Below are 10,872 nucleotides of genomic sequence, written 5' to 3'. Positions count from 1 at the left end.
AGCCCCACGGGGCACAGCGCCCCCCCCGGGCTGCTCCCTCGCCCCACTCGGGCCGGGCCTCACCTGCCTCCGGGGCCCCGCCGAGGGCGGCGGGCCGTGTCCAGGCGGCGGCCGCCGGGGCCCACCCCGCGGGGGCCTCGAGCCGCGCCGCCGCCGCCTCGGTCCCGCGGGCCGCCGGACCGGGCCGTCGCCGGGGCTCGGGGGCCGCCGCGCTGGGGCCGCCCGCGGCCGCCAGGAACCGGCCGCGCCGATCGCGCTTCATCGCCGCCGCCGCCGCGGGCCCGGCCCGCCCCGCCCCGCCCGGCGCAGCGCCCCCCGCCGGCCGGGAGGACCCCGCCGCCGGTCCGGCCCCGCCGCGCTCCGCCGGTGCCGCGGGCCCGATCGCGCCGTTCCGGGCGGCGGCCGCCGCCATGGCCGCTGCGGGCGGCGAGGGCCCCGCGGGGCCTCCCTGGGCGGGCCGGGCCCTGCAGAGCGCCATGAGGGCGGCCAGCGGCGCCCTGGAGATGGACAGCGCCGGGCGGCCGTGGGTGAGCGCGGAGCGGGCCGGGACCCTGGGGGCACCGGGAGGGCCGGGGGGTGCCCCGAGGTCCCGGGCAGGCTGCGGGGTCTGGCGGTCCCCGGGCCGCCTCCCCCGAGCCCGACACCCCCAGGCAAGGGCCCGATCCTGCCCCCCCGCAGGGCCCGGCGGGCTGCAGGGGTCTCACCGGTGCTACCGGGGTTGCGGGCCCCGCCCCCCCGGCTGCCCCCCTCCTGCCAGCGGGGCTGGGGCTGCCCGGGAGGGCCGCGGCTCACCCCTCCCCTCTGGCAGGAGGCCTACGTGGAGTACCTGAAGAGCATCGCCTTCATCGCTCAGGCCCTGCAGGAAGAGGCGGCGGGGACAGGTAGGGCAGGACCGCAGCCCCCCGCAGCCCCCCTGCGCCTCCTGGCCCTGCGGGGCTGGCACAGCCGTGGTCAGCGGGTGCCCTGCAGGTGGCCCTGACACCCGGCATGTCCCCCCAGACGGGAGTGAGGTGGTCACCCCCGACACCCCCAAGATGCTGAAGCTGGCCGAGCAGTGCCTGGAGAGAGTCAAGTCCATCGCAGCAGCGCTGGGTGAGCGAGGGGTCCTGGGGTCCCGCTGTGGGGAGCCGGCCCCCCCCCCGGGGCCAGGTTGGTGGGGGGGCACAGCTGACTCCTCTCTCATTCCCTCCCCAGGGAAAGCCCAGGCAAAACCGGCTGTGCAGGAGCGGGGTGGGGGCCCCGCGCCCCTCCCCCGGCACCGCAGGGTCTTCTCGGACGAGGGGGGGAAGCTCTCTCCTTTCCTGCCGCCGGAGATCTTCCAGAAGCTGCAGATTGCTGAGGCGCAGAGCACACGGAAGTACGGGGGCTTGGGGGGACACGGGGGGCTGGCATCTGCCCCACGCCTGCCCAGAGAGGCCGTGGGGCTGGGGTGGGTCATCCCCAGGCTCCCGCTCTGCTGGGGGGCACGGCGGCGAAGAGGCCCCAGCGCGTGTCATGGTGGGTGCTGAGGGCTGGTCCCCGGCAGGGAGCTGACGCCACTGGAGGAGGCATCTCTGCAGAACCAGAAGCTGAAGGCCGCCTACGAGGCACGGGTGGCGCGGCTGAACCCCAGCCAGGCCCTGCAGAAGACCTCCCTGGCAAGTGGGGAGCCCCGCTGGGTGGGAGGCTGGGGCGAGAGGACTGCTGCTGGCTGGGAGGGGAGGTGGTCCCCGCGGTGCCTGGGGGACCCTCTGCTCCATGCCTGCCACACTGGCGGCCGCAGGTTTTGGGCAGGTGACCCCAACATGCTGCCTGCTTCGCAGACACTGTCCCTGCAGCGGCAGATGATGGAGAACTTGGTGATCGCCAAGGCTCGGGAGGAGACTGTATCCTTCCCGGCAGCAGAGAGCTCAAAGCGCCGGGCTCCGGCACAGCCCCACGTGCTGCCCAGGCGCCGGTGCCCTGTCCCTGCGCCGCAGCCATCCCACGCAGGCTTTTGGGGTCCCGGTCCTGTCCTGCAACCGGCTGATCAGGGGGATGGAGGTGGGAGAAGGGCTGATCCCGGCCCCCAGGCTGCCATGGCTGTGCTGGGGCAGCGGGTTGTGCCAGGGTGGTGGGCGAGTGGTGCCAGCTGGGTGCCGCTGCGGTGCGGGGTCCCCAGAGCCTTAACTCTGCCGTGGCCCAGCTGCAGCGGAAAATGGAGGAGCGGCGGCTGCGGCTGCAGGAGGCTGCCAACAGGTGAGCGGGGATGTCACAGCCAGGACCCGGGGGATGTCACAGCCAGGACCCCGGGGTCGCGCTGGCAGGTGCCCTCACCCAGGACCGTTGCATCACCAGGAGGTTCTCCAGCAGCGTGGCCCTCACGCCTGAGGAGCAGGAGCAGAGAGCTCTCTACGCTGCCATCCTCGAGTACGAGCAGGACCATGTGAGTACGCGCTGGAGGCTGCTGCTGTGGGTGCCGTGGGGATAGAGGACCATGCTGTGGGTGCAGGATACGTGCTGTCCTTGGGTGCCGTGGAGCAAGAGGCCTTGGCACCCCTGGGTGCTGCTGGGGCAGGGTGCTGTGCCATTCCCAGGCGGAGTGGGGGCTGGATGCTGTGCCATGGGACAGGGTGTTATTCTGTTCCCTGGCACTGTGGGGGCAGGTGGCTGTGCCGTGGGGCAGGGTGCCACGCCGTCCCCACTGACCAGCTGTGGATGCTCACCAGGACTGGCCGAGGCAGTGGAAGGCCAGGCTGAAGCGGAGCCCGGCGGACCTCTCCCTGGTGTCGGGGCTCTTCTCCTGCCTCCTCAGGTAGTGCCGGGGTGGGAAGGGGCTCTGCCACGGCTGCTTGCTTGTGCCCCCTGCCCACCCCCTCCCTCTGCTTCCAGCTTCCCCGAGCACCCCATCGCCCAGCTCCTGCGGCAGCTGCAGTGTGCGGTGTACGCCCGCCTGTACTCGGCCATCAGCCAGGGCACCGCCGACACCGCGCCCGCCTCCCCCACCAGCCTCTCCTTCCTCTCGCTGGATGCGGGGGGCTCGCTGCTCACCGAGCCAGGGGGCCACCGGCTCCGGGCCTCCCGCAGTCTCCACTGCATGTTCTCAGTGCCCGAGCACGGCACAGCCGGGCTACGGCACAGCCTGTCCAGCATGCCCCTCACCGATGGCAGCCCCGGCACCCCCAAGGCAGAGGGTGGCTGGCCGGGGCCGGCGGCAGCCCCCCAGACCCCCCGGGAGAGCTCCTTCGAGGACCTGGAGCGGTTCCTGGCATCGCCCGAGGGTTGGGCCCCCGGGGAGCCCCCAGCCGGCCCCACGAAGGAGATGGCACTGCCGGAGCAGCTGAAGGGCATCGTGCGGGACATCCACAACGCCATTGGTGAGCAACAGCTGCCGGGGTCGGGGGGACCCGCGGGGGCCAGGAAGGGGGTCTCCCCAGCCATGGGCTCTGTGGGGTGGGGAGGAGGGGCCCCCTGCCCGCCATTGCTTTAGCTGGGGTGAGCTCGGGGTGCAGGGTGGGGAGGATGGGGGGAGTCTCACGTGCACCCGTCAAACACGCTGCGTAACTTGTCCCTTCCCAGACAGGCTGCTGTCCCTGACGCTGCTGGCCTTCGAGGGGCTCAGCACTGCCGCCAGCAAGGACCAGTGCCTGGCCTGCCTGGAGGAGGCCTTCTTCCCGCCGCTCTGGGCCCCACTGCTGGCCCTCTACAGGTACCACGGGCCCTGAGCTGGGCCGAGCCAGGCCCCCCCGGCCCCTGCCCCAGCAGCCCCTCGCCTCTCTGCCCGCAGGATTGTGCACCGGCCCCGCGAAGCAGCCCTGGCCCGGAGCATGGAGCAGCACCGGCACGCCAGCCCCGCCGACATGGGGCTGTCATCCCGGCTCTTCCCGCCAGCCCCTGGCTGCCCTGCGTACGGCTCCGCCATCGAGGACCTGCGGCTCATCCCGCTAGAAACCTGTCCTCGCAGAAAGCTGGAGTGCATCGGTGCGTAGTCGGGGGCTCTGGGCTGACAGGGGGGTCAGGGGGGTGGCAGGGTGATGCTCAGCACCTGCTCTGTGCCACAGTGCGAGCCCTGCGCGGCATCTGTGAGTGTGCCGAGGAGTACTGCGGTGCCCGGGACAGCCGGACCCCCACCTCTGCCGCCATGTGAGTATGGGGGGCACAGTGGGGAGCGGGGTGCTGGGGTGCCGGTGTGGGGCTGGGGGTTCCCGTGGCCACCGTGGCTGATGGTTCCTGTTGCCAGCAGTGGGGCGGATGACCTGCTGCCCATCCTGTCCTACGTGGTGCTGCAGACAGGGCTGCCGCAGCTGCTGCCCGAGTGCGCCGCCCTGGAGGAGTTCATCCACGAGGGGTAGGCGCCGGGGGTGCTGGGCCACATGGGCACCCCGGGGGGGGCACTGTCCCCGGAGCTGGAGGCGTGGGGATGGGAGCTGGATCAGAGTGTGGAGTGTGGCTGCTGTGGGCGCAGGGCTGCGGTGGGTGGCTGTGGCGGGTGGCTGTGGCGGTGTCCCAACCATGGCAGTGTCCTGGCCGCAGCGGTGGGGTGACTGTGGTGGTGTCCTGGCCATGGTGGTGGTGGTGTCCCAACCTTGGAGGTAGCATGGCCATAGCAGTGTCCCAGCCGTGGTGGTAGCAGTGTCCTGGCCATGACAGTACGGTGGCCATGATGGTGTCCCAGCCATGATGCTGTGGTGGCCATGGCAGTGTCCTGTGTCCTGCCTATGATGGTGTGGTGCCATGGCAGTGTCCCTGCTGTGATGGTGGCGGTGTCCCAACCATGGTGGTGCAGTGGCTGTGGCAGCGTCCCAGTCTGTGACAGTGGCAGTATCTCAGTGGTGCTGGCGTAGTGGCTGTAGTGGTGTCCTAGCCATGGTAGCATCGCAGCCATGGTGGTGGCAGCATCCCAGCCGTGGCAATGCAGTGGCTGTGGCAGTATCCTGGCCATGGCAGCATCCCAGCCGTGGCACTGTGGTGGCCGTGTCGGTGTCCCTGCGACGGTGTTGGCGGTGTGTGGTGCAGGTACCTGATCGGGGAGGAGGGGGTACTGCCTGACGTCCCTGCAGAGCGCCCTGTCCTACGTGGAGTCCCTGCAGTGAGGCGGCAGCGGGGGACCCTCTCCCCGCCACCCACGGCCAGGTACTGCGCCCGTTCCCGCGGCAGGGGGGTCCCCGTGGCCGGCGGACGTGTCGCCGGGGGTTGCCGCAGGGGGTGCCACAGGGGGGTGCCGCTGGAGGTGCCCCCACTCCCGTCCTCCAGGGGGCGATGTCGACGCGGGGTCAACCCCGCCCGGGAGGCCACGCCCCTTCGATGTGACGGCGGCGGCGGGTGGCGCGGCGCGGGAAGCGGAAGGGGCGCCGGGACGGGACGGAGGGGAGCGGGGGGCTCACGCCGCTGCACCCGCAGGATGTGCGCGGGCTCGGCGCTGCGGCAGGAGTGCGGGCAGCTGTACCGGCAGCAGTACCGGCAGCAGTACCGGCGCTGCCTTGAGCGGGCGCTGCGGCAGGGCCAGGCCGGGGCCTGCTCCGACGCGTCGCTCGGCCAGCGGCTGCGGCGGGAGCCGGCGCTGCTGGCGGCCCTGCAGGAGGACGCCCCCGCCGTGCTGGCCGGCGCGCTGCGGGGCCGCGGGGACCCGGGGCCGGCGCTGCGGGGGCTGGCCCGCGCCTTCGCCCTGCTGGAGCTGGCGGCCGCCAACCTCTACCTCTTCCCCTGGCGCAGGGAGTTCGGCGCCGTCCAGGTGAGCAGGCGCTGCCGGCCGGTGCCCGCGGCGGGGGGCGCCCCGGGGTGCCGGCCCCAGCTGTGCCCCTGTTCTCCTTGCAGACCTTCTCCGGCGCCTACGTGCACCTGCTGCGCCCGGCGCTCCCTGAAGCCGACTTGGTGCGGAGCTTTGCCCGGCTGGGCTACCGACGCGACGGCCACCGCCTGGTCCTCTCCCGGCTGCCCCCCGCGCCCGAGCTGCTCGCGGCCGCCTGCGGCTTCTTCGCCTGCCGGTTGGAGTGCGAGATCCTGGCGGAGGTGGTGCTGCGGCTGCAGCCGCGCCGGCTGCGCGCCGAGGAGCTGCTGGAAGCACGGCGGCTGGCGGGGGACCTGGAGGCCTGCGTGGAGATGCTGCAGCAGCTGGGGACCCAGTCCCAGGCGGCTGCCAACTGCGGTGACGGTGTGGATCTCTACCGGGAGATGCCGGCCAGCTCCGAGGACTCGGAGGGAGAGGATGCAGCCCCCCCAGTGCTGTGGAGGGACCTTGGCAACCCACGAGGCGCTGGGGACGTACCTGGGAGGGGCTGGGACCGCTGCGGAGATGGTGAGCTTGGGCAGGAGCCAGTGTCCTCCGCAAGCAACCCGGACCCGGACACCTCCTCTCACCTCTACCTGGACCAGGAGCTCAGCAGGGCTGGCAGCCCGCTCTCTGCCCTAGCCATGGGGAGCCAAGAACCCCAGACACCAGGGGAGCCCCAGGATTTGCCGCCTGCCGCCCCCCAGGAAGCCCCTGAGCTGCCCTGCTACCAGCTGCACTCCTGCCTGCGCCAGGGCGCGCTGCCCTCCTACTGCTGCACGACCTGCCAGCAGCTGCACACTGGTGCCTGCGCGGCTGGGCAGGCTTGCCGCACCCGCCACCACGGGCAGGAGCTGCGCAGCAAGAGGCAGCAGCGGCTCTGGCTGCAGCGGACAGAGGTGGACATGCTGCTGGCAGAAGGCTCCAGGCCCTGGTCCTAGCACCCTGGGGTGCTGGCTGTTCCCATCCCTCCCCACTTGGGAGGGGATGGGGACAACCACCGCTCGGCCCAAGAGACACCAGACTTGCTGTGCCGGGGGGCAGCGGTGCCTGTGCCACGCTCTGCTTTGGCCCTGGGGCGGTAGGAGCCTGTCTGGCCCCTGCTCCAGCCCCGGCGCTCCTGCTGTAAACGGCTCAGTACATCTCAGTAAAGCATGGCTGCCTCGCAGTGTGGTGGTGTCATTCTGCCCTGCTGAGGGGGGGTCGGGGGATGCAAAGTCCATGGGGAAGGGACATAACCCACGGTGCCATCCAACAGGACGTTGGGCAGCAGCTGTCACCTCCCAGGAGTGGGGCAGGGCTCTGCTTAAGGCCGTTTCAGGGAGGCAGAGCTCAGGGGTGTCCTTGTCCCCGGAGCAGGGCCACCCGGCCCAGCAGGAGCTGAGGAATGAGGCAATTCACTCCCCACTGCTGGCAGGTGCTTTTATTGATGGCAAAGCTGGGGTGGCCCCACGCAGCCAGCACCGGCCGAGCCCCGGCCTCTCCCTGCTGAGCCCCGGGCCCCGTTGCCTGTCCCCTGCCACCAGCGCTGTGCTCGCCCAGCCACAGCTGGAGCCTGCCCAGCTCTGGGGCAGGAGACCACATGGGGTGGGGGTGGGTTGCAGCGCTCCCCTCCAACAGCCAGCCGTCCCCACGCCGGTGCAGGGAAGGAAATTCAATTCTGGAGCCGTGCCGGGAAGGGATGGAGCCTGTGGCGTTGGTGCTGTTCCACCAAGAAAAGCCATCCCAGTTGGCGTGCACCATGCTTCCTCCCGCGGGACAGAGCTCAGGGCTTGCTGCGCTTCACCTGGCTCTCCGTCCCAGCGCTGGAGGTGGCTGCCCGCTTGTTGCGGTGGTGGGGGAAGGTGGGCATGAGCTCCGGCTCACAGGCTGCGGGGCAGAGGCCGGGGCGTCAGTGGGGCCCAGAGCATCCCAGCCCTGCCCCATGGGGCGTTTACTTACGCAGGGGCTTCTCCTTGAAGTAGGAGCTCTCCAGGCAGTCCTTCGCTGTTGCCCTGGGGGTACAAGGGGACATGGCAGGCACCCCTCCGAAGGCACTGACCTGCCCCCAGCTCTGGGGACGGCCTTGTCACAGGGGCGGTGGTGCCGACAGCTCCGTCTGTGGGCAGGTTTCCTCCCCTGCCTGCCCCAGGTCCTGCCCATGCAGAGCTGCCACCAGCTCTTACCGCTTCTTGGGATCATACATGAAGAGGAAGTTGAGCAGCCGCAGCCCGGCCTCTGACAGCCAGGGGAACTTGTGCTTGAGGTTGTTGTAGGGCTGCTTCCGCAGCGTGTACTGACTCACCAGGGGCAGTTTGGAGAAACCCTGAGGGGATCAGGGCATGAGGCAGAGGCAGGGGGAACGGGCAGGGGGTGCGGGAAGCAGGGGACTGCTCTCACCGGCCAGATGTTTTCGTTGGGTGTCCCGAGGAGCTGCACAATAAGGTCGATCTGGTGGATCTCGGAGGTGCCCGGCAGCAGCGGCTTGTGGGCCAGCAGCTCGGCGAGGATGCAGCCCACAGCCCTGCAGAGCAGAGGACACCTAAGTGTCAGTGGGGGCAGGAGAAGCCCCTCCACTGACACCCCCCCCCAGTGTGGGTCTGCAGCCCCACAGGCCCCTGCCCAGCCAGCCTCAGCACCTGCTGCCCCGCCCTTACCACATGTCAATGCTGGTGGTCTGGGTTGTCATCCCCAGCAGCAGCTCGGGTGCTCGGTACCTGCGTAGGAGACAGCACTGTCTCAAGGGGACCACGGTGGAGCTGGCACAAGCAAAGCGCCCGCTGCACTGCAAGGACTCAAGCGCATCACACCAAGCCAGCACAGCTTGGCCCCTAGCACTGGCCACTCACCACAGCGTGACGACTTTGGGGGTCATGGGCTTCGGCGGCATCCCGTAGGTGCGTGCCAGTCCAAAATCAGCTGCAACAGAGACTTGAGATCAGAAGGGAAGCAAGCTCCTCATTCTGACTGCATCACGGAGCAGAGGGAGAGCTGCAAGCACATCCGTGGCGAGAGCCAGACTGGCAGCTGCCGGTGGCTCACCTATCTTTACACAGCCTTTGTCAGTCATGAGCAGGTTGGACACCTTCAGATCCCTGCCGGGGAACAGAGAGCTGCTGGTCAGCGCCGAACCCCCACCCAGAGCTACTCCACACTGTGCTGCTGGCTCCTAGGACACAGGGGCTGCAGGTGAAGGGTGCTGTGGTCCGAGGGCTCAGCAGGCTCCCTCCCACCAGCCCCTTCCCCCTCTGTCCCCTTTCCCGCTGTGCTCACCCCGCTGCTCCCACCTGTGGATGATGTAGTTCTCGTGAAGGTACTGCAGGCCCTTGAGGACTTGCAGGATGATGCACTTCACCTGGAGACAGAGAACAGAAGCACCAACCTCTCTGTGAGAGCAGCACCAGCCAGGCAAACCCTTGGAGGTTAAACTCACTTGGGTGCCCTGCAGTCTGCCACACCTGTCACTGCTCTGCAGTGCATCAGTCCCCGTGTCCTCCCGGAGTAGCTCGCAGGCTGCCTGGGAGCATGTTTTCTCCCAACTCTGTTTCCCTGCCAGTTTGCTCCAGCCCAAAACCCAGCCTGAGAAGTCCCTGGAGCATCCTGTAAGAGCCAGCTAAGCCCAGGCTCCCCACGCAGCCCAGGAATCCCAGCTCACCTGGCACTGCCCAGCCCTGCTGAAGCCACAAGGTCCAGGGATTCCACACCAGTGGCCAGTACGTTCTGGCTAGAGTAGCAGTACCCTTTCAGGGGTGATGTACCTAAAGCCCAGCACAACCTTTACCTGAGCCTCTGAAAAAGGTGTCTGCATGTTCTCCAGAAGGCTAGCTAGGTCCTGCTCACAGTAGCCCATCACCAGGAAAATGCTGTTATAGACAAGATGCAGTCAGGAGCCTCGCCCTAGACACCTCTCTGGTGCCCCAGTGCAGGTCTGTACTGCAAGAGGTGGCTCAGGGGACCGAGGTGGGTCTGAAAGGCAGAGAGGGCAGGAGACAATGGGAGGACAGAGCAGGGACTCTCACCTCTCCAGATGGTTCCCAACAACCACCTCCTTCAGCTCTACAATGTTGGGGTGCCGAAGCTGCAGGAGCAGGGTTATCTCCCGCAGGCTGCTGATAGGCATTCCTGCAGAAAGCAACTGCACGAGTGCCTCAGGCAGGGGCTGAGGACGCTCCCAGGACGCCATAGGAGCCACCCCCACCACAGCTCCCTGCTCCTCCATTACCGTCTTTCTCATTGTCCATCCGCACCTTCTTCAGAGCCACGGTCTCATCTGTCAGGGTGTCCCGGGCACGGTCTGGAAGAGCAGCACCGGCCACGCAGTCAGCACCAGCAAACAAACACTCGTTTTATCATGAGTCAGCGGGACCCCTGTGCTGATGAGCCACCCCCCAGCATTGGTTCCCCCAGTAGCAACCCCCAGCCCCACATGCTCTCACCACCAGCATGCAGGCAGGCGGGCCGCAGCCTACCCAGCAACCACCTCTGCCCCAGGCCTGGAGCGAGCGGCAATGCCACACTTACACACGATGCCATAGGTGCCCTCTCCGATCCGATTCAGTTTCTCGAACTCCTTCACACTCCGGCATCTTCCCAGCTGGAAGCAAAGAACCACATCCCAGGTGAGGGCTGTCTCTAGGGCAGCCCTCAGGGTCTCTCACCAGCCTTCCCAGGGACACGCGACCTCGGGGGCAGGCTGGCACCCTAACCCACGGCCCCCCTCCCACCGGACAGGCCGCCGGACCGCTCCGCTGCCTACGGGCCACACCAGCGTGACAGAAGCGCGGCGGGCGCCGCAGCCCGGGCAGCGGCTGGGGCAGGGGCGGCTCCCCCGGCCCCCTGCCCCGCACAGCTGCTCCCCGCGTCCCCGGCAGGGGCGACCTGGCCCTCGCTGCCCTCAGCAGGCCCCGGGCCCACCCGGCGGTCCCCAGGCCAAGGGGACCCTCCCCCCGGCCCGGACACCTCCGGAAGACGCGAAGGCCCGCCCGGCCTCGGCCCCGGCCCCTCACCCGGTCGGCCGCTGGCACCTCGAAGAAGCCCTCGCCCCGCAGCCGCCGCAGCCGCAGCGGCTCCAGTTCCCCCTCGGCAGGGCCGCCCTCGGCAGGGCCGCCCTCCGCCATGCCGCCCTGCGCCGGCGCCGTGACCCCGCCGTGACCCCGTCCCGCGCTGGC

General features: G+C 69.5%; 2 protein-coding genes across 5 annotated transcripts; one reads left to right on the top strand and one right to left on the bottom strand.

Annotated features, from left to right (window-relative positions):
- The first annotated feature begins 319 nt into the window (after positions 1 to 319).
- LOC102054083 (VPS9 domain-containing protein 1) lies at positions 320 to 6,893 on the top strand. 4 transcript variants are annotated; one of them, XM_055727053.1, is made up of 17 exons: positions 320 to 527; positions 809 to 881; positions 1,000 to 1,092; positions 1,195 to 1,357; positions 1,526 to 1,637; positions 1,803 to 1,865; positions 2,165 to 2,217; positions 2,317 to 2,404; positions 2,688 to 2,773; positions 2,851 to 3,335; positions 3,538 to 3,667; positions 3,746 to 3,939; positions 4,020 to 4,101; positions 4,199 to 4,306; positions 4,975 to 5,091; positions 5,212 to 5,689; positions 5,773 to 6,893. In XM_055727053.1, the coding sequence occupies exons 1-17, from the start codon at positions 411 to 413 to the stop codon at positions 6,664 to 6,666; spliced, it is 3,336 nt and encodes a 1,111-aa protein (XP_055583028.1). In that variant the 5' UTR covers positions 320 to 410; the 3' UTR covers positions 6,667 to 6,893. The 4 variants fall into 4 exon arrangements, with proteins under 4 accessions (XP_055583028.1, XP_055583026.1, XP_055583027.1 ...); XM_055727051.1 differs by having other exon boundaries at positions 970 to 1,092; XM_055727052.1 differs by having other exon boundaries at positions 321 to 527; positions 970 to 1,092; positions 4,202 to 4,306.
- A 240-nt stretch (positions 6,894 to 7,133) lies between these two features.
- Positions 7,134 to 10,869, bottom strand: CDK10 (cyclin dependent kinase 10). The gene is made up of 13 exons (XM_055727060.1): positions 10,711 to 10,869; positions 10,226 to 10,298; positions 9,927 to 9,998; positions 9,724 to 9,826; positions 9,486 to 9,567; positions 8,992 to 9,059; positions 8,747 to 8,799; positions 8,554 to 8,623; positions 8,362 to 8,421; positions 8,105 to 8,228; positions 7,891 to 8,030; positions 7,667 to 7,719; positions 7,134 to 7,594 (listed from the first exon to the last, which is right to left on the bottom strand). The coding sequence occupies exons 1-13, from the start codon at positions 10,819 to 10,821 to the stop codon at positions 7,491 to 7,493; spliced, it is 1,113 nt and encodes a 370-aa protein (XP_055583035.1). The 5' UTR covers positions 10,822 to 10,869; the 3' UTR covers positions 7,134 to 7,490.
- Positions 10,870 to 10,872: the final 3 nt, after the last annotated feature.

Source organism: Falco cherrug, chromosome 14 (genome assembly GCF_023634085.1).
Source record: "Falco cherrug isolate bFalChe1 chromosome 14, bFalChe1.pri, whole genome shotgun sequence".
Classification (NCBI taxonomy): domain Eukaryota; kingdom Metazoa; phylum Chordata; class Aves; order Falconiformes; family Falconidae; genus Falco; species Falco cherrug.
This window is presented reverse-complemented; position numbering and strand designations above follow the sequence as displayed.

Coding starts and splice junctions, on each gene's coding strand:
- CDK10 (XM_055727060.1), bottom strand. CDS start 10,821: ATGGCGGAGGGCGGCCCTGCCGAGGGCGGCCCTGCCGAGGGGGAACTG. Junction 8,031..8,104: donor CCAACGAAAACATCTGGCCG/GTGAGAGCAGTC, acceptor TGATCCCCTCAG/GGTTTCTCCAAACTGCCCCT. Junction 7,720..7,890: donor ATGTATGATCCCAAGAAGCG/GTAAGAGCTGGT, acceptor TTGTACCCCCAG/GGCAACAGCGAAGGACTGCC.
- LOC102054083 (XM_055727051.1), top strand. CDS start 411: ATGGCCGCTGCGGGCGGCGAGGGCCCCGCGGGGCCTCCCTGGGCGGGC. Junction 528..808: donor ACAGCGCCGGGCGGCCGTGG/GTGAGCGCGGAG, acceptor CCCCTCTGGCAG/GAGGCCTACGTGGAGTACCT. Junction 5,092..5,211: donor TCCCCGCCACCCACGGCCAG/GTACTGCGCCCG, acceptor CCCGTCCTCCAG/GGGGCGATGTCGACGCGGGG.